This window comes from Chlorocebus sabaeus, chromosome 6 (assembly GCF_047675955.1).
Source record: "Chlorocebus sabaeus isolate Y175 chromosome 6, mChlSab1.0.hap1, whole genome shotgun sequence".
Lineage (NCBI taxonomy): Eukaryota > Metazoa > Chordata > Mammalia > Primates > Cercopithecidae > Chlorocebus > Chlorocebus sabaeus.
In genome coordinates, this window is record NC_132909.1 from 62,186,499 (window position 1) to 62,207,557 (window position 21,059).

The 21,059-nt window shown below is 60.4% G+C and overlaps 1 protein-coding gene across 2 annotated transcripts; it reads right to left on the minus strand.

The window, feature by feature from the left end:
- Positions 1–463: 463 nt before the first annotated feature.
- Positions 464–10,489, minus strand: MADCAM1 (mucosal vascular addressin cell adhesion molecule 1). 2 transcript variants are annotated; one of them, XM_073017198.1, is made up of 5 exons: positions 9,887–10,489; positions 8,616–8,900; positions 7,907–8,242; positions 4,820–5,272; positions 464–1,110 (listed from the first exon to the last, which is right to left on the minus strand). In XM_073017198.1, exons 1-5 carry the CDS (start codon positions 9,945–9,947, stop codon positions 890–892), a joined length of 1,356 nt encoding a protein of 451 aa, XP_072873299.1. In that variant the 5' UTR covers positions 9,948–10,489; the 3' UTR covers positions 464–889. The 2 variants fall into 2 exon arrangements, with proteins under 2 accessions (XP_072873299.1, XP_072873300.1); XM_073017199.1 differs by lacking the exon at positions 4,820–5,272.
- Between the last annotated feature and the right edge of the window lie 10,570 nt (positions 10,490–21,059).

Sequence of the window (21,059 nt, forward strand, 5' to 3'; positions counted from 1 at the left end):
CCATTTCTTTTTTTTTTTTTTTTTTTTTTTTTGAGACAGAGTCTCGCTCTGTCGCCCAGGCTGGAGTGCAGTGGCCCGATCTCAGCTCACTGCAAGCTACGCCTCCCGGGTTTACGCCATTCTTCTGCCTCAGCCTCCCGAGTAGCTGGGACTACAGGCGCCCGCCACCTTGCCAGGCTAGTTTTTTGTATTTTTTAGTAGAGACGGGGTTTCACCGGGTTAGCCAGGATGGTCTCGATCTCCTGACCTCGTGATCCACCCGTCTCGGCCTCCCAAAGTGCTGGGATTACAGGCTTGAGCCACCGCGCCCGGCCCTCAAGTGCCATTTCTTTACGGCACCGGGGAACAAGCATTCCTGACACTTTATTCTCCAGCCCTGGACTGTGGGATGAGGGAGATGGAGCCATCAGGGCAGGGCCTACAGTCAGCCCTCCTGCTGTCCGGAGCCCTCAGATCTCTCCTCTCCATGGAGTAGGTGTCCACTGAGAAAAATGACAAGTTTCTATCCTTTTAGGAGGTTTATTTGCCAAAGCCTCAGGAGGTCCTGACGGCAGGGGCCCAAGTTGGTCGGGGCTCAGCTGGTGTTACGCATTTTAGGGAGATATGACATGTGAATCAATATATGTAAGAAGTACGTTGGTTCTGTCCAGAAAGTCGGGGGTCACTCGAGCGGGGTGGGGGGGCTTCCAGGTCACGGGTAGGCGAGACAAACGGTCACCTTCTTTTGAGTTTCTGATGAGCCTTTCCAAAGGAGGCAATCAGAATGTGCGTCCCTCTCTGTGACCAGAGGGATGACTTGGAATAAAATGGGAGGCAGGTTTGCCCCGACCACTTCTCAGCTTGAAGGGGTCCAACCTATTTTCCCTTCACAGGGGGAAGGGCTGGCCACTCAGAGGGCGCTACTCCCGACCTGGTCGGTCCCCCTTAATCCAGCCCAGGTGGACACCTGGGGCAGGAGCCTCAGAGAAGTTGGTGGGTGGGCGCCGTCCTCAGCCAGGTGCCGGCAGCGTTTCCAGAGGTGATAGGTGGGCAAAGCCAGGAGCAGCAGTCCCAGCACCGCACTGCTGGTCCACAGAGCCGCGGGCAGCTGGTCACCCGCAGGTCTGGACGCTGGGGAGAGCAGGAGATGCCGGTCAGAGCCCTCCAGGCCTCTGCAGGCTTGGGAAGGGAGGAGTCCCTCAGAGGCTACACGAGCTTCCAGAGTTACCACATTCCCTGAAATTTCACAAATGACTTTACCTTTGTGACCCTTTCAAAACGCGCACAGCACCTTAGAGTTTAGAAATGGGCAGTCCAGGCCGGGCACGGAGGCTCATGCCTGAAATCCCAGCACTTTGGGAGGCCGAAGCGGGCGGATCATGAGGTCAGGAGTTCGAGACCAGCCTGACCATGGGGAAACCCTGTACCTCCTAAAAATACAAAAATTAGCCGGGCATGGTGACAGGTGCCTGGAATCCCAGCTACTCAGGAGGCTGAAACAGGAGAATCACTTGAACCCGGGAGGTGGAGGTTGCAGTGAGCCGAGATCGTACCACTGCACTCCAGCCTGGGCAATAGAGTGAGACTCTGTCGCACACACACACACAAAAGGGTGGTCCGGAGAGAGGACGGCTCACCACCACGGAGGGTGCTGAGCCTGCAATCTGCACTTTGAAGACTTAGTTTGGGGAAAAAGGAGGAGTGTAGTATATCTCCTTCATACCATTTTATACTGATTACCTGTTGAAATGATAATACTTGGGATATATTGGGCTCCATGAAATGTATGACCACACTTTTTTTTTTTGAAGTGGAATCTCGCTCTGTTCCCCAGGCCAGAGTGCAGTGGTGCAATCTCGGCTCATTGCAAGCTCTGCCTCTTGGGTTCAAGTGATTCTCCTGCCTCAGCCTCCCGAGTAGCTGGGACTATAGGTGCCCGCCACCACACCTGGCTAATTTTTGTATTTTTAGTAGAGATGAGGTTTCACCATGTTGGCCAGACTGGTCTCGAACTCCTGACCTCAGGTGATCCTCCTCCTCCTCAGTCTCCTGAAGTGCTGGGATTACAGGCATGAGCCACCATGTCTGGCCAACACTTTTTTTTGTTTGTTTGTTTGTTTTGCGACTGAGTCTTTCTCGGTCACCCAGGTGTGATCTCAGCTCACTGCAGCCTCAATCTCCTGGGCTCAAGTGATCCTCCAACCTCAGCCTCCCAAGTGGCTGGGACCACAAGTATACAGCACCACGCCCGGCTAATTTTTCAATTTTTTGGTGTGGAAATGGGGGTCTCACTATGTTGCCCAGAATGGTCTTGAACCTCTGGGCTCAAGTGATCCTCCTGCCTCTGCCTCCCAAAGTGCTGGGATTACAGGCATGAGCCACTGTGCTTGGCCTGACCACACTTATTTTTACCGTTTTTTTTTTTTTTTTTTTTTTTTTTTTTGAGACGGAATATTGCTCTGTTGCCCAGGCCAGAGTGCAGTGGTGTGATCTCGGCTCACTGCAAGCTCTTCCTCCTGGGTTCACACCATTCTCCTGCCTCAGCCTCCTGAGTAGCTGGGAATACAGGCGCCCATCACCACGCCTGGCTAATTTTTTATATTTTTAGTAAAGATGGGGTTTCACCATGTTAGCCAGGATGGTCTCAATCTCCTGACCTCGCTATCTGCCCGCCTCAGCCTCCCAAAGTGCTGAGATTACAGGCATGAGTCACCGCGCCTGGCCTTTACTTTTAAATTTGAAATTACCTGTAGAAAGTAGAAAAGTTCCTCTTCAAAGCTCGTCTTGGTTTAAAAATAAAATTATAGACACTAGAAATAATAGCTTCTTACTCTAAAGCCTCCTATCAGCTATTATTTCTTACACTTTAGCCCAGTTAGTTGCTTGGGCTTACCCAGGCATGTCTGGACAGTCCCAGGCAAGTCTTCGCTCATAGCTTATGCCCCTTCCTTATTTGGAAATGTTATCGCTTCCTTAAATCTTTTGTAAGCAACTTCCTCTCCTTTGTCCTCCTTTGCACTTATCTATTTAGGAAAGTTTTAGGTTGTTAGCAAACGGGGTATCAGTTTAAGACTGTGAGGTCCCACTCCAGCCAGTGGATGCAGGACACAACAGTAAGGAAGACCCAGCCGGGCGCGGTGGCTCACGCCTGTAATCCCAGCACTTTGGGAGGCCGAGGCGGGCGGATCACGAGGTCAGGAGATCGAGACCATCCTGGCTAACACGGTGAAACCTCATCTCTACTAAAAATACAAAAAATTAGCCTGGCGTGGTGGCGGGCGCCTGTAGTCCAAGCTACTCGGGAGACTGAGGCAGGAGAATGGCGTGAACCCGGCAGGCAGAGCTTGCAGTGAGCCGAGATCGCGCCACTGATCTCCAGCCTGGGCAACGGAGCAAGACTCCGTCTCAAAAAAAAAAAAAAAAAAAAAAAAAAGGAAGACCCAAATGCGTAAGGGATAAATATGTCTGCTTTTCCTTTGTTCAGGTGTGCTCTCGCCATTGTTCCATCTGCAATGGGCACCCTTTCTGCAGAAACTAAAAATGGCCTTACTGAGAGAATTAAATTTGAGTGCTACTTATTTGTGGCACCGGGGAACAAGCATTTCTGACATTACCTACGTGGGCCGGGCACAGTGGCTCACGCCTGTCATCCCAGCACTTTGGGAGGCTGAGGCGGGCGGATCACCTCAGGTCAGTTCGAGACCAGCCTGGTCAGCATGGTGAAACCCCGTCTCTACCAAAAATACAAAAATTAGCCAGGCATGGTGATGGGTGCCTGTAATCCCAGCAACACAGGAGGCTGAGGCAGGAGAATCGCTTGAACCCGGGAGGCGGAGGTTGCAATGAGCCGAGATTGCACTACTGCACTCCAGCCTGGGGGACAAAGCGAGACTCTGTCTCAAAAAAAAAGGGGCCGGGCGCGGTGGCTCAAGCCTGTAATCCCAGCACTTTGGGAGGCCGAGACGGGCGGATCACGAGGTCAGGAGATCGAGACCATCCTGGCTAATACAGTGAAACCCCGTCTCTACTAAAAAATACAAAAAAAATAGCCGGGTGAGGTGGCGGGCGCCTGTAGTCCCAGCTATAGGGAGGCTGAGGCAGGAGAATGGCACAAACCCAGGAGGCGGAGCTTGCAGTGAGCTGTGATCCGGCCACTGCACTCCAGCCTGGGCGACAGCGCGAGACTCCCTCTCAAAAAAAAAAAAAAAAAACAAAAAAACAAAAAAAAAAAGGAAAAAAATTACTTATGTGACCACATTCTGTTTCTGCTTCTGTTCCAAAGATTGTTCTAGTCTACGAGGCTGAGAATTTACAAAGTGCCTTGAAACCCGCAGTCTCTGACGCTTACAAAAAGGACCCAGCGTTAAGAGAAGACCACTGGACAGACGGGGAAACAGAGGCTGGACGAATGGGGAAACCGAGGCTGGACAGATGGGGAAACTGAGGCAGAACGGACGGGGAAACCAAGGCTGGACAGATGGGGAAACCGAGGCAGGACAGACGGGGAAACCAAAGCTGGACAAACGGGGAAACTGAGGCTGGACAGATGGGGAAACCAAGGCAGGACGGATGGGGAAACCAAGGTAGGATGGACAGGGAAACCGAGGCTGGACAGATAGGGAAGCTGAGGCAGAACGGACGGGGAAACCAAGGCAGGACAGACAGGGAAACCGAGGCAGGACGGACAGGGAAACTGAAGCTGGAGGGACGGGGAAACCGAGGCAGGACAGACAGGGAAACTGAAGCTGGACGGGGCAATTTCTTGTCTAAAGTCTTCATCCAAGGAACCTCTCACTCTCAGCCCTTCCCACCCTCCCTGCCCCCAGGGACCAGCACTCACAACCTGTTGGGATCACTTCTCCCTGCGTGGGCCCAGCCTGGGAGATCTCAGGGCGGCAAGTCCTGGTGGAGCCCGGGCTCCTGGGGCTGTGTGTGGAGCCCTGCTGGGGGGTGATCTCCGGGGAGGTCGCGGCCTGGGGTTCCGGGGAGGTCGCGGCCTGGGGTTCTGGGGAGGTCGCGGCCTGGGGTTCTGGGGAGGTCGGGGCCTGGGGTTCCGGGGAGGTCGTGGCCTGGGGTTCCGGGGAGGTCGTGTCGGGGGGCTCCCGGGAGGTCGCGGCCTGGGGTTCCGGGGAGGTCGCGGCCTGGGGTTCCGGGGAGGTCGCGGCCTGGGGTTCCGGGGAGGTCGTGTCGGGGGGCTCCCGGGAGGTTGCGGCCTGGGGTTCCGGGGAGGTCGTGTCGGGGGGCTCCCGGGAGGTCGTGGCCTGGGGCTCCTGGGAAGTCGGGCCGTGCAGGACTGGAAACAGAGTGAGGGTTGTTTTTCTCTCTGCTGCCCCAGCCCTGCCTCTCCCACCTCAGTCTCTGCATCTGGACAAGGGCTGGGACCAGAACTTCTCCAAACCCCTTTCCTGGACCCCTCTGGTGGGTCCCATTTCCATTTCTTCTTCTTCTTTTTTTTTTTTTTTTTGAGGCAGAATTTTACTCTTGTTGCCCAGGCTGGAGTGCAATGGCGCAATCTCGGCTCACTGCAACCTCCACCTCCCAGGTTCAAGCGATTCTCCTGTCTCCACCTCCCAAGTAGCTGGGACTACAGGCACCCGCCACCACGCCCGGCTAATTTTGCATTTTTATTAGAGACGGGGTTTCTCCATGTTGGTCAGGCTGGCCTTGAACTCCCGACCTCAGGTGATCCACCCGCCTCGGCCTCCCAAAGTGTTGGGATTACAGGCATGAGACACCATGCCTGGCGTGTTTTTTTTCTTTTTTTTTTAGAGATGGGGTCTCACTCTGTCATGCAGACTGGAGTGCAGTGCTGCAATCATGGCACACTGCAGCCTCAACCTCCCAGGCTCAAACCATCCTCCCCACTTAGCCTCCTGAGTAGCTGGGACCACAGGTGTGCAATACCATGCCTAGCTAATTTTTAATTTTTTTTGGTAGAGATGGGAGGTCTCGCTATGTGGCCCAGGCTGGTCTGGAACTCCTGTGTTCAAGTGATCCTCCCACCTGGGCCTCCCACACCCGGCCCACGTTTTTGTTTCTATTCGGCATGCTGTTCTAGTTGATAAAGCCTAGAATTTGTTGTTGTTGTTGTTGAAACAGAGTCTTGCTCTGTCGCCCAGGCTGGAGTGCAGTGGCGCCATCTCGGCTCACTGCAAGCTCCAACTCCCGGGTTCAAGCGATTCTTCTGCCTCAGCCTCCTGGGTAGCTGGAACTACAGGCGTGCACCCCCACACCTGGCTAATTTTTGTATTTTTAGTAGAGATGGGGTTTCACTGTGTTGGTCAGGCTGGTCTTGAACTCCTGACCTCAGGTGATCCACCCACCTCAGCCTCCCAAAGTGCTGGGATTAGAGGCGTGAGCCCGGCCTAAAACGTAGAATTTATAAAGTGCTTTGAAAGCTACATGGTCCCTGAAATTTACAAATGACCCACAATCAGGGAAGTCTACTGGACAGATGGGGAAACTGAGGTACCACAGTGGGCAGGATGGGAGTCCGGGCATTCCACGGCCCCCACTCACTGGCAACATCACCCCAGCAGGCTCCTTAATCTCCACGTGCTTCAGTTTCCTCAACTGTCAAAGGGGTGAGAGTCACCTCTTTGGGCTGCCTTGATAGTGAGTGGAGTCCCGAGTTTATTATGGTGGGCTGTGGACGGAGGAGAGTTGGGAGGAGGCTGGCGTGGAGAGAGGAGGTGCTTGGGGGCTTTCTGCTCTGGCTTTGTGCTCCATCCCCTGTGGGACTGATGGGGAGACTGAGGCCCGAGAGGACCCGTGTTCTGTGAAATATCCCTCAAATCCAGCCTCCTGTCTGCCCACCCCAGCCCCACCCCCACCTCCAAGACCTCCAGGGTCTCCCAGCTTCTGCTCCATCCCCGGGAGCACTTTGCTTGAAACTCATGACCCCACACGCATTAACATGGGTATCAGGGTGCCCTGTGGGAGGACAGATCCCTCTCTGTTTAGTGGGAGAAGCCGGCAGTGGCTTCGGGACTGGACAGGGCATGAAGCCGGTACTCCCTGGGCACCGGCCCACGTTAAATGTCTTCATCCGAGCATTCAGCAAGGGTTTATTGAGCACCTGCCCTGTTCTAGCTTCTGTGGACACAGCCGTGTGCGCAAGACACAAGATTCCCACCTTGGGAGCCACAGGGGGAGAAGGTCGTGGAAAAGACAGAAGGTTCGTGATTGGGGGATATCAGATATTATCCAAGGTGTCAAGAAACAGAACAGAAGGGAAAGGGGGCTCACACGGGTGTGCGTGTTTATACACACGTGTGCATGTGTGCCTGTGTTTGTGCACGCATGTGCGCGTGCGCCTGTGTGTACACGTGTGTGTCTGTGCCTGTGTTTGTGCACGTGTGTGCGTCTGTGCCTGTGTTTGTACACGTTGGGGGTCGAGGGTTGACCCTTTAAACGGGAATCCAGGGAAGCCTCACGGAGGAGGCAACACTCAGGCAGACCTGAGGGGGAGGAGGAGAGAGCCGTGGAAAGATCCGGAAGAAGGGTATTCCAGGCAGAGGGCACAGCCGTGCAAAGGCCCCAGGACAGGATCATGCCTGGCTGTTGGAGGAACAGCGAGGAGGCCCGTGTGGCTGGAGCAGAATGAGGACGGGGAGAGAGGGTGGAGGGAGGGCAGGAAAGGGACAGGGCAGGTGGTGCAGGTTCCTGTGGGCCCCGGGGAGGACTTAGGCTTTGACCCCAAGGCAGGAGCCGTGGGGCGCTGTGGGCAGGGAAGGGGTGGGACCTGTGCTGGGGGCCGGGTGCTCAGTAAATACACGTTGAGTTAATGAATATCGCTTTGGCCGCGTGGGGGAATCCAATCCTCCCAGCGCCCCACAGCACACGTGCTGCCCCCCATCCCCCCGTCCCCAAGTGCTTGTCAAGGCTGGCGAGCGGTTGGGTCCCCAGGAGGACCCAGCGGACTCACCCGGGATGGCCTGGCGGTGGCTGAGCTCCAAGCCAGGCAGCCTCATCGTGGCCTGGCAGTAGAGCGCGGGCAGGACAGGGGTTGCCAGGGTCGGCAGCCGCCAGCGCTCTGTCACCCTGAACAGCACGTCCTCCTCCTCCTCCTGGGGCTCCTCCTCCTCCTCCTCCTCCACCTCCGGACCCAGAGCCTGGGCCCCCTCCAGTTCCTGGTCCCCCAGGAGCAGGGAGAAGGAGAGCGCGTTGGGGTCCACAGGCATGACCTTGTGGGCCGTACAGGCCACCTCCGGGTCACCAGGCACCAGGGCTGCCGGGGAGACGGTCAGCTGGTCCGGGAAGGCTGTGATGGAGGGTCAGGGGTCAGGGCTGAGCCCAAAGTCAGGGCTGGACGGGATGGAGGCGCTGGAGCCCGTTAGGGGCTTGGAGCTGGGGCCAAGGATGCGTGGGGGTTGCTGATGAACCGGCAGTGGGGACGGCCTGTGCGCAGGCCCCACCCTGGGAAGCTGGAATAGACTGAAGGATGGGACGGGGCCTGCCCTGGGAGGGTTGGGGTGCGTTGGGGGGAAGCGAAGGCTGGGGACCTGGGTTCGGGGAGCTGTGCATGGAGCTGGGACCGGGCCTGCAATCTGGGAGGCTTCCAGGAAGAGGTGGCGTAGGGAAGGGGCCGTGAGTCCAAGGGTCAGAGAGAGGCAGGGCGCGGGGGGACGCCTCACCGTACACAAGGAGCCGCACGGTGTGCTGGAAGGTGCGGCCCCCGCAGGAGCCCACGCACACACGGGTCCCGGCCGCCGACAGCGAGGCGTTGCGCACGGTGAGGACGCTGCGGCCCGCGTCCGACTGCACCGCGCCCAGGCTGGTGTCCAGGCCCCGCCACTGCACCGTGGCCCCGCGGTCCGCGCAGGCCAGGCGGCAGGTGAGCTGGCGAGAGGCGCCCAGGGCCACGGCCACCACCGGCTCCGGGGGCTCCACCTGCAGGGGCTTCACCTGGAGGGACTGGCCTGCGGCGACCCCGGCTCTGGCTCAGCCCCGCGGAGTCTTGGACCCCGCCCCGAATCCCTGCCCTGCGCCCCGCCCCGCTCCCGGACCCCCGCCCGCCTCTGCCCGGTTCCCGGACCCTCCCCTGCACGCCCGGACCCCCCGCCGCCCGCCTCTGCCCGGTTCCCGGACCCTCCGCCCCACTACCGGGCCACTGCCTCGCCGCTACCCGGATTCCCAGGCTCGGTCCCTGAACCCCGCCCCGACCCCCGCCTCAGCCCCAGTCCCCCGAACTCCATCTGCCTGGGGCCGGTTTCGCTGCGGGTCAGAGGGCCGCGCGGAGCCCCCCAACTTCCTCTCTCAGTCCCTGTCTCCTCCGAGCCCCCTCCTCTGGCAGGATCACCAATCATCCCCTCTCTATTCTGCGCACCCCTACTCTCTCCTGCGCCCCTCCCCTCCGCACCCCCTCCTCTCTTCTGAGCCCCTCCCCTCTCCTGAGCCCCCTCCTCCCTCCTGCGCCCCCTCCTCCCTCCTGCGCCCCCTCCCCTCTCCTGCCCCCTCCCCTCTCCTGAGTCCCCTCCCCTCTCCTGCGCCCCCTCCCCTCTCCTGCGCCCCCTCCCCTCTCCTGCGCCCCCTCCTCCGTCCTGAGTCCCCTCCTCCGTCCTGCGCCACCTCCCCTCTCCTGAGCCCCCTACTCCTTTCTGCGCCCCCTCCCCTCTCCTGCGCCCCCTCCCTTCTCCTGAGCCTCCTCCCCTCTCCTGAGCCCCCTCCCTTCTCCTGAGCCCCTCCCCTCCTCACCCCCTCCCTTATCCTGAGCCCCCTCCTCCGTTCTGAGCTCCCTCCTCTCTCCTGAGCCCCCTCCCCTCTCCTGAGCCCCGTCCCCTCTCCTGAGCCCCCTCCCCTCCTCACCCCCTCCCCTCTCCTGAGCCCCCTCCCCTCCGCACCCCCTCCCCTCTCCTGGGCCCCCTCCTAACTCCCTCCTCTCTCCCGCGCCCCCTCCCCTGCTCACCGCAGCCCGGCTGGAGGAGCCCCAGAAGCCCCGCCAGCAGGAGGGCCAGGCCCCAATCCATGCTCGGTCCCCTCTGTCCCCGAGGCCTCGGGGAAGCCGCTTAAATAGCGGCGCCCGCTCCTTCCCGCCGCCCCGCGACCCCGCTCCAGCTGCTCCCCGGGGGCTTCCCAAGGGGCTTTCCCGGCCTGACCCCCAACCCTGGAGGCGGCAGAGAGGGAGGGGCTGGGGGCCAAAGATGGGGCGGGGGCCCCCGGGGCCGGTAAGGACGGGCGGGCAGGAAGGTCTGGGTCCTTTCCAGGCCTCATTTTCAGGTACACGGGAAGATCGCAGACGGAGGCCGGAGGGTGGAGGTCAAGTGCATGGAAGTGGGACAGAGGCCGGGCAGCGCTGCCCCGCCCCGACGGCGGGTCCCCTGCGCTTTTTCTTTTTCTTTTTTTTGAGACGGAGTTTTGCTCTTGCTGTCCAGGCTGGAGTGCACTTGTGCGATCTCAGCTCACCACAACCTCTGCCTCCCGGGTTCAAGCGATTCTCCTGCCTCAGTCTCCTGGGTAGCTGGGATTACAGGCGCCTGCCACCACGCCCGGCTAATTTTGTGTCTTTAGCAGAGACGGGGTTTCTCCATGTTGGTGAGGCTGGCCTCGAACTCGCAACTTCAGGTGATCCGCCCACCTCCCATCACAGGCCTGAACCACCGCTCCCGCCCGCCTGCACTTTCCCGGGCGGCCGCACAGGGGCGGTGGGGAGCAGCCTCGCCCTGCTCCGCGCTGTGGCCACGTCTTGTGGGCTGGGGTCCCCTGGGGTCAGGTGAAGGTCGCTGGGGATGGAGGCCCCCTAGGCTGGGGTCTCCTGGCCGTCGTGGAGCTGTGCGACCCTCCAGGACCTGGGACGAGTCACCCAATCTCTGAGCCTGGCTTCCTTTCATCACACGGGCAGAGGCCGCCTACCTAGCAGGCCTGGCTGGAGCCTGGGAGCCCCAGTGGGGGCTACCTCTGTTCCTTGGTCTACACTGAGATCTGGATCTCCGGCCACAAGAGGGATCTGGAAGGAATGCTGGCTGGGCCCCCACTCACAGCTGCCGTCAGCGAGTCGTGGGAACCTCACCTTGCAAACGCGCTGGAATCCACCCATCTGTTCCTCCAAGCCCCCAACTCTGGTTCTGTTTCCCCTTGTGGCTTGTTTACTCCTCTGGGCACACTGACACCCCTTAGGCTCCCCTCGGGAGCCCTGCACCACCGGGACCCTCCCCCGGCCTCTGGGCTTCTGCACGGCTGCTCCTCACCTTGCCCAGGTTCTGCCCACGCCTTCCCCCCGCCCTCCTCTGCTGTGGTTCCTAGGGTGCTCTCCTCCAAGCTCAATAAGGGCCTGCGGTGGCAGTCGTGATGGCTGGCTCCCCTCCACCCGGGGGCCCGTCCCTGTGACCCTGGAACCCACGTACTGCAGGCACGCAGGAATAAAATGATGGAGCATTCCCGCTGACTTCAGGGTCTGTTTGTGCCTCAGTTTCCCTGGCCATGAAATAAAAAGCAGCAGTCCATGGGGTTCCAAGCATTGCCAATCAGCTTACCTGTCAGAGGAGGGAAACTGAGGCCCAGAGGAGGGGCTGGGATCAGAGGAGGGAAACTGAGGCCCAGGGGCGGGGCTGGGATCAGAGGAGGGAAACTGAGATTCAGGGGAGGGCCTGGGTGCAAAGGAGGGAAACTGAGGCCTAGGGGAGGGGCTGGGTGCAGAGGAGGCAAAATGAGGATCAGGGGAGGGGCTGGGTGCTAAGGAGGGAAACTGAGGGTCAGAGGAGGGGCTGGGTGCAAAGGAGAGAAACTGAGGCCTAGAGGAGGGAAACTAAGGCCCAGGGTGGGGAAACAGGTCCCTGGGAGGTGAGGGCCCAGGTGTGTTAGCTCACAGCCCTATCTCCCTGGGTCCCATCCCCCTCCTGCCCAGGCCGGTGCCGGGAAAGGCCTCACCGGAAGGCAGACTCCAAGGAGAGGCCCTCCCCAGGCCGGAGGTGCAGGCCCTTCCCGGGAAGCTGGGCCCTTAACCCGGGCGGGGGGCAGCAGGCCTGGTGAATAGGCTGCTTCCCAGCCCCTGACCTCACTTCCTGCAGGTGGGGAGGGGCCACTGGGCGCTAGGAGGGCTGAGGCCCCTTGCAGGGTGTGTCCCAGCTCTCCAGGACCCTGTCCTGCGCCTGCCCGCTGGGTCACACGTGGTGGTCATGCTGCTCATACTCCCTGCGTGCCGAGCCCTCACATCCACAGGCTTGCGGGGGTGGGGACAAGACAAAGCTGGAGTGCCCCCCAGGACAGGGCGGGTGGGATGGACACAGGAAGGAGGAGGAGGGTTCCCAGAGGCAGAGGGACCCGCAGGTTTAAAGGGTCAGAGGTGGGGAAGGTGGGGGTGAGGGAGACACAGAGACAGAGAGAGAGAAACAGAGACACAGAGAGGCAGAGACAGAGTAAGAGAGACAAGGCAGAGATACGCAGGGAGACAGAGACACAGAGAGGCAGATACAGCGAGGAAGAGAGACAAGGCAGAGACACACAGGGAGACAGAGACACAGAGAGGCAGAAGCAGAGGGACAGAGAGACCAAGGTGGGCCAGAGGCCTGAGGCCGGGGAGGACCCTGAGACCCCTGCGTCTGAGTCCTAGTCCCACAGCAAGGGACTGCATGGTATCTTCTTCCACCGGCAACGGGGACCTCCCTTTTGTCCTTAGGAGACTCGACCCCGCCTCCAACATCGATCCCCTTCCCGGCATTGTCCTCAGCAGCCTCCGGCAGGAAGCCCCCTTCCCATGGAGGGTCCCAGCTGTCCCACCGGCCCCAGACCCCACCTCCTGGCCTCCCTTGTCCACAGTCGCCAGGGGTGTGTTCCAGATGCCTGTGTTGCCGAGGGGAAGGGGCTGTGGGGGTGCCGGTGTCCAGGAGCTGAGCACGCCTCCAGGCCCTCACAGACCCTTCTTGACCCAGCTGGGCCAGCTCTCCTGGCTCCCACCCACTGGTCAGTTTTGGGGTCCTCACGGCTTTTTCTTTGGCGTGAGGACCCCCATCAGGGCAGGCCCTCCTTGTTGGGCAAGGCTTGAACCCAGTCCAAGGACCCCAGGCCTGAGGGTCTCAAGGACAGTGGGGGCGGGATGAGATTGATGGAGGCTGCAGGAGGGGGTTGAATAGGTAGCCATGTGCGTGCATGTGTGCGTGTGTACGTGTGGAGTTTCAGCCATGAAGCCCACACTGGGGGTGGGTCTGGCACCCACATCAGGTTTGAGGAGGAAAGATCTTTGTGGCCCACCTGGCACAGGTCCCTGAAGGAGTTGAGCCCCTCCCTGCAGGCCGGCCAAGCTGACCACGTCACTGAGCCTGGGCAGGGCCGCCGGGCCTCCCCAGGGTCAGTGACCGCCTGGTGAGGGGCTGGGGCAGTGCTCAGTCCCAGCAGCCCCCGGGAAATTGGATATGGAGCCTCAGGCGATGATGCTGGTGTGGTCTCCACGGCAGCCCCACCTGAGCTGATCAGGAGGGGTCTGCGGGGATGGGGATGCATGGGGCAGGAGGCACACTATGGTGAGAGCTGGCTTGGGGCTGGCTCTTCCCCGGGGAGAGGCGGGGCTGGGGGCCCTCGTCAGCTGCTCTGACGCCTTGGTGCTCCCAAGGCCATCTCCAGGCTCACCCCAGCTTCCACGGCCCCGTCTCACGGATTAAAGGGCCACTCAAGAGCTGCTTTGAAGACAGGGGCCCAGCCAGGAGCCGCACAGGCCTCCCCCTTGGGGCTAGGAGGCTAGAAGGGCGCAAGCCACACGCACATCAGTCGAGAGACACTGAAATTGTCTATGAATTGCCCTCGCAGGGTTTGAGACTAGAGAGTTGCAACATCGTGCCAACACCATAAAAGACACTGAACTGTTGGCCGGGCGCGGTGGCTCAAGCCTGTAATCCTAGCACTTTGGGAGGCCGAGACGGGCGGATCACGAGGTCAGGAGATCGAGACCATCCTGGCTAACACAGTGAAACCCCGTCTCTACTAAAAAATACAAAAAAAAAAAACTAGCCGGGCGACGTGGCGGGCGCCTGTAGTCCCAGCTACTCGGGAGGCTGAGGCAGGAGAACGGCGTGAACCCGGGAGGCGGAGCTTGCAGTGAGCTGAGATCGGGCCACTGCACTCCAGCCTGGGCGACAGAGCCAGACTCCGTCTCAAAAAAAAAAAAAAAAAAAAAAAAAAAAAAAAAAAAAAAAAAAAGACACTGAACTGTTTCTTTAAAAGCTCTGTTTTTTGAGACGGAGTCTCACTGTATTGCCCAGGCTGGAGTGCAGTGGTGCGATCTTGGCTCACTGCAACCTCTGCCTCCTGGGTTCAAGCGATTCTCCCGCCTTCTGAGTAGCTGGCATTATAGGCACATGCCACCATGCCCGGATAATTTTTGTATTTTTAGACTTTTTTTTTTTTGGGAGACAGAGTCTCGCTCCATCACCCAGGCTGGAGTGCAGTGGCGCTATCTCAGCTCACTGCAACCTCCGCCTCCTGGGTTTAAGCAATTCTCCTGTCTCAGCCTCCGGAGTAGCTGGGACTACCGGCGCTGCCACCACACCTGGCTAACTTTTGTATTTTTAGTAGAGACAGGGTTTCACCATATTGGTCAGGCTGGTTGCGAACTCCTGACCTCAGGTGATCCACCCGCCTCGGCCTCCCAAGGTGTTGGGATTACAGGCGTGAGCCACCGCGCCTGGCCCTGAAGCCTCCTTTCTAACGCGAATGTCAACTTAGAAACGGATGCAGCTCTTCGAAAACGTGTGGCACAGCTAGGGTTTGTGAAAGCCACTTTTCCAGCTAGAACTTTAGGGGCCAGAAGAGCAGATGAAGTATTTCCTGTGAGAATTAGAAATGGACACAAACGTGCAAAATACGCTCTGGGCTCCGAACACTCAGCCTGAACAAAGAGGGTACAACATTTCAACGTGTATGAAGTATTGATTATGTGTCGAAAGGATAGTATTTTGGACACAGTGGTTTAAATAAGATAAAGATACATCTTTATGTTTCTTTTGTTTTTGTTTTTGTTTTTGTTTTTTTGAGACGGAGTCTCGCTCTGTCGCCCAGGCTGGAGTGCAGTGGCCGGATCTCAGCTCACTGCAAGCTCCACCTCCCACGTTTACGCCATTCTCCTGCCTCAGCCTCCCGAGTAGCTGGGACTACAGGCGCCCGCCACCTTGCCCGGCTAGTTTTTTGTATTTTTTAGTAGAGACGGGGTTTCACCAGGTTAGCCAGGATGGTCTCGATCTCCTGACCTCGTGATCCACCCGTCTCGGCCTCCCAAAGTGCTGGGATTACAGGCTTGAGCCACCGCGCCCGGCCCTTTGTTTTTTTTTGTTGTTGTTGTTTTGTTTTTGTTTTTTTGAGCTGGAGTTTCCCTCTTGTTGCCCAGGCTGGAGTGTAGTGGTGCGATCTCGGCTCACTGCAACCTCCACCTCCCGGGTTCCAGTAATTCTCCTGCCTCAGCCTTCCAATTAGCTGGGACCACAGGCACACGCCACCACGCCCGGCTAATTTTTGTATTTGCAGTAGAGACGGGGTTTCTCCATGTTGGCCAGGCTGGTCTCAAACTCCTGACCTCAAGTGATTCGCCCACCTCGGCCTCCCAAAATGCTGGGATTACAGGCGTGAGCCACCGCGCCCGGCCTTGTTTTATGTTTCACACGATTTATTTTACTTATTACCACCCATTTGTTTCCTCCTTTCTACCGTGGCCGCTGGACGTGGGGCTCCCGCTCCGCTTCTGGGGACGCCGCTCCGGCCTCTCTCAGCACCGGGCAGGGGCCAAACGCGGTGTTCGCCCTGGGTCGGGGCGCTCCCCGGGCCTGGGGTTCAGGCAGAGCCGCAGCGTCCTGGCTGGGAGGGTTCTCGCCTGCAGCCCGGCGGCCTCTGAGGACGGCTCGCTCTGCATTCCCCACCCACCCCGCGCTGAGCCCGGACGTCCCGGGCGCGCTCTCCATCCCTGCGGTTCCTTAGGGGTTAGGAGGGCGGTTCTTCCCGGCCGCAATCCCGCCCCAGGAGGCACTAACCCTCGCCTGGCGTCGGGGCCATCCGTGGTTGTCACGACCGGGAAGGGGGAGATCCTGGCCTGGGGCTGGGGGGAGGCCAGGGACGCTGCCGGCTCCACCCCGAGGAGGACCTGGGCCGGTGCCAGGCGTGTCGGGACCCGGGTGTGGGAAACCGCGGGCGGAGGGAGGGAGGACGGGCCTGGCTGTAAGAGAGGAGCGCAGGGGCCGGGCACGGTCACCCCCAGCCCCGACGGCCCCCTGGAGCCTGTTTCGGGCGCAGGACACCCGGGCTGGATCGAGCCCGGTCGGGAGGATGCGGGGCTGGGCCAAGGTCCTCGGCTCCGCAGGGAGGGCGGGGAGCGGGGCCGGGGCTCTGCGTCCACGGCCGGGCCGATGGGCCACGGGCTGCGAGGGCGGGTCGGGGGTCGAGGGTCCGGCTGCGACGGCGGGTCAGAGGTTGCGACCGCGGGCTGCGACGGCGGGTCAGAGGTCGGGACCGCGGGCTGCGAGGGCGGGTCAGAGGTCGAGGGTCGGGCTGCGACGGCGGGTCAGGGGTCGGGACCGCGGGCTGCGAGGGCGGGTCGGGGGTTCCCGTCGCGGCCGCGCTCAGCACTCAAAGCGCCGGCGTCTTGCTGACAACCTTCTCGACCCGCGGGACGCAACAGACCTGCAGCTCCTCCTCCTTTTCGCGGGTGCAGCTCCCCGGCCCCGCCGCTACGCGCTCACCCGCCCCGCCCACAGCTCCCGGCAGCCCCCGCGTCGTCCCCGCAGCTGGACCACAACTCCCGCCATGCCGCGGGGCGCAGGGCCTCGGGGCGTGTGGCCCACAAGGCTTTGCGCGCCGGCGGGGCCGCTCTAGCCCGCGGTCCTCCGAGCTCGCGGCGGGCTGAGGCGGGCTGAGGAGGGTTCGGGGCGGGCTGAGGCGGGTTTGGGGCGGACGGCGGGGAGGCCTTGGCGGCTGTAGCGCCCCGTGGTCGGTGTCTTCGCGTTCCCACTGCGGGGCGCCCCGGCTGCCCTTGCGTGGGGCCCGGCATGGGGCGGCCGAGGGGGCGTCCCCGCCGCGAGTCCCCCGGCGCGCTGGTCCCGGGAGGCCTGGCCGTTCGCCGAGGGAACCGGGCGTGTCGCGCTCCCGGGCGGAGACTGGGAAGCGCTGGTCTCGCTGCGGGGGTCGGGGCCGCACGGCCAGGCCGGGGGATCCGGGTTCGGGGACGCGGATTCTGCATTAGGGGCTGCGGGGCTTCGGGCCGGCTCCGCCGGGTCAGGGCCACCGGGAGGCCGTGGTCGTGCTGGGGGCGCCCGGACGTCAGTCCCAGCAGCGCGAGGGACGCGGGCGCTCGTTAGTTCCACACAGATTGACTTATTCTCGCTATTGATTTATTTGAGACGGAGTCTCACCCCTGTGGCCAGGCTGCAGTGCAGGGGCGCGACCTCGGCTCGCCGCAACCTCCGCCTCCCGGGTTCAAGCGCTTCTCCTGCCTCAGCCTCCCGAGTCGCTGGGATTGCAGGCGTGAGCCACCCAGCGCGGCCTTTCTTTTGTATTTTCAGTAGAGAGAGAGTTTCACCATGTTGGCCAGGCTGGTCTCGAACTCGTGACCTCAGCTGATCCCCCTGCCTCATGCTTGTTATTTTGACACAGGGTCTGACTCTGTGGGCCAGGCTGGACTGCAATGGCGCGATCTCCACTCACTGCAGCCACCACCTCCCGAGCTCAAGCGATCCTCCCTCCTCAGCCTCCCACAGTGTTGGGACCACAGGCACACGTCATGCGCCCGGCCAGCAAATCTTTATTGAGTGCCTGCTGTATGCCAAGCGTTGTTTTAAGTGCCCTGGAGACAGCAGAGTGCAAGGTGGGCTGACCTCGGCCCGAAGGAGCTTACATTCTCGTGAGCAGCGGGGAAGAGAGACCATGAGCCGGGACCCGGGGCATGATACCGAGGCAGTGTTGTGCAGAGAAATGTTGAACAACTGGCTCTCCAAGGCAAAAGGCCCTCACTCGCAGCGCACGCGGCCCCCGTGTTGTAAATACTCGCATGGTGGCTGCCAACGTGAGCCAACCAGCTCACAGATCCCTGCGAACTTCACAGTGGGCTCAGGAACTGGCATGGTCAGCTCCAGCCGCTGCTGCAATAGTTGAGGCGTGGAAAGTGCTGCCCAGAAGAAGGAAAAGGCAGGGAAGGGGGCAGGCAGCATGATGGTGGGCAGGCCGAAGGATCAAATCTGTGGTCCTGATAGGCTGGGCACGGCAGCTAACGCCTGCAATCCCAGCGCTTTGGGAGGCCGAGGTGGGCGGATCACTTGAGGTCAGGAGTTTGAGACCAGCCTGGGCAATGTGGTGAAACCCCGTCTATATTAAAAAATACAAAAATTAGCCGGGTGTGGTGATGGGCGCCTGTAATCCCTGCTACTCGGGAGGCTGAGGCAGGAGAATCGCCTGAACCCGTGAGGCAGAGGTTGCAGTGAGCCAAGATCGCGCCGCTGCACTCCAGCCTGGGTGACAGAGCAAGACTCCATCTCAGAAAAACAAAAAATCAATCAATCAATCAGTGGTCCAAGGAAGACCCTGGAGATGGAGAGATGTGAGCAAGGCCTTCCAGGAGGGGAAGGGAGTTGGACTGGGTGTACCAGGCAGAAGGTACGGTGAGTGCAGGGACTGAGTCCGGAGGGCTCACAGCCAGAGAGGGCCAGAAGGACCTGGGCGTGTAGGACCTTGCAGGCTACAGCAGAGCCCACTAGAGCCCCTTTCCAGGCCCCTGAATCCTCAGAATACAAGCCCTTCCTTCCTCTGAACTTTGGTGTCCTCGTCTGTAATATGGGGACTTGCCAGGCATGGGCTGGGTGCCTGGCAGAGCCTGAGAGCTGGTCCTGTCCTCACTGTCCCACGGGGACAGCGGGCCCTCTCTGGATGAGGAGGGAGGGGAGCTGGCAGGTTCTCTGTGTCCTCTCGGGAAGAACAAGCCTTCCTTGTTAGAGTCTCCTGGGAACAAAGGGGCTGGCAGCGGCCGAGCGCGTGAGTCTGAGTCAGGGGGCTGGCCGCTGGACAAGGGACAGCAGTGAGCGGCCTCAGGAAAGTGGGGAGTGGCGGGTCACGGAGGCCGGGAGCATGAGCTGACCCTGGACGGGCCGCGAACACCTGTCCTCCCCCTCTCCTGCTGCACCGTGTGCCAGGGACACAGAAACGGCAGGTCATCGGAGGAACCCGGCCTCCTGGGAGCTGCCTCCCAGCTGCTGCAGCCTCACCTGCAGCCCGAGGATGTGTTTTAGGAAAGGATGGCGGGAACTTGGGGCTGGCACCGTGCCTCACACCTGCCCTCCTGGTGCTGTAGGGGCAGGAGGTTGAGGCTGCCTCATTCCCGTCATCCTCTGAGCATCCTCCTCCATCATCACTGAGCTGTGATCGCGCCACCGCACTCCAGCCTGGATGGCGGACTGAGACCTCATCTCTGGAGAAGAGAACAGTGGGACTTGGATCAGCAGCAGCCACAGCAGTGACGTCCGTCATCTGGACTGTCGTGGAGCTTCGTTCCACTCGCTGGCTCAGCAGGCGTTCCCTGTGCACCTGTTCAGCGCAGGCGGTGGTCGGGATGCCTAGGGCGGCACGGGGCTCGGGCACGCCCGGCTCCTGCCTCTTCGTGTTCCTGTGTGCGCACACGTGTCTGCTCACCTGCCGGTGTGCTGTGCGGGAGTGTGTGCGTGCGCCTCATCTGCGTGTGCACCCACGTGGTGTAAACGTGCACGTGTGTGGACCCGTGTGCTCCTGTGTGTGTGGACGTGTGTTACGTGGTAGAGCACAGCAGAGATCCTCCATAAACAACTAAGCAGGGCAGCGGGTCCTTCTCTAGGTTGAGGTCGCATCTGCCCTTCCAGGACCCTCCGTGCCTCTCACTCCCCTCACCCCACAGTGTCTGAGAAAATCGCGTGAGTTCTGGCCCAGAACCCACCCGCCTCTGCCCACCCCATGGCAGCCCCCAGCCCAGGCCCCGTGGTGCCCACCTGGGCCGGTGTGGGTCTCCTCCCCCGGGCTTCCCTATGCCCACCTTCCTGCCCTCAGTCGATTCCTTCAAACCCAAGTAAGGCCGCGCCCTCGTCTGCTCCAGCAGAGGCCACCTCCGTGGCTCCCACCTTGCTCAGAGTAAAACCCTGTGTCCTCGCGAGTCCGCAGGGCCCTGCACGACGTGCTGGGTCAGCCCCTCCCTCCCTCCTGCTCTCCCCTCCTCACCCTGCGGCAGCCACGCTGGCCTCCTTGCTGTTCCTCCACCTCGCCAGGTGCAGTCCTGCCCCACAGCCTTTGCGCAGCAGTGCCCTCCCCAGAAATCCCGTAGATGTCTGCACAGCTGGGCATCCCTTAGAGGTCCTCACGTCCTTCAGGCCTTTGCTAACGTTTCGCCTCTTCAGGGGGCCTTCCTGGCCACTGTATGTGAAGTCTCAACTCTCCCCTGAGGTTTCATTTCTGTGATCACATCACTGCACTCCAAGCTGAGCACAGAGTGAGACCCTATGTCAAAAATAAAACGAGGCCAGGTGCGGTGGCTCACGCCTGTAATCCCAGCACTTCGGGAGGCCAAGGTGGGCAGATCACCTGAGGTCGGGAGTTCGAGACCAGCCTGACCAACATGGAGAAACCCCGTCTCTACTAAAAAGACAAAAATTAGTTGGGCGTGATGGCGGGTGCCTGTAATCCCAGCTAATCAGGAGCCTGAGGCAGGAGAATCGCTTGAGCCTGGGAAGCAGACATTGTGGTGAGCCGAGATCACGCCACTGCACTCCAACCTGGGCAACGAGTGAAACTCTGTCTCAAAAAAAAAAGAAAAGAAAAAACGGGAGATGTGTATTCACAGCATCATCTGCGGGTGTCCGAGCTGGAAGCAGCCTAGAAGCTCTGAGTGAATCGTGGCATCTTTATGGGATGGAACGTTGCCCGGCAACAGAAGTGAGTGATGGACAGCTGTCATCAACACCAGGACCAACTTCACAGGCAGGGTGGGGGGCCTCATGAGTGCACCATCCCCTTCCTGTGCTGCACAAAAGAGGCAAAGCGGGGTCTGGCTTTAGAGGCAGGAGTGCGGTTGACGGGCGGAGGGAAGGAAGATGGCTGCAGGGGCTCCAAGGGCTTCCTCGGGGCTGGAGACACAGTGTTGATCCCAGAACCGGCCCCAT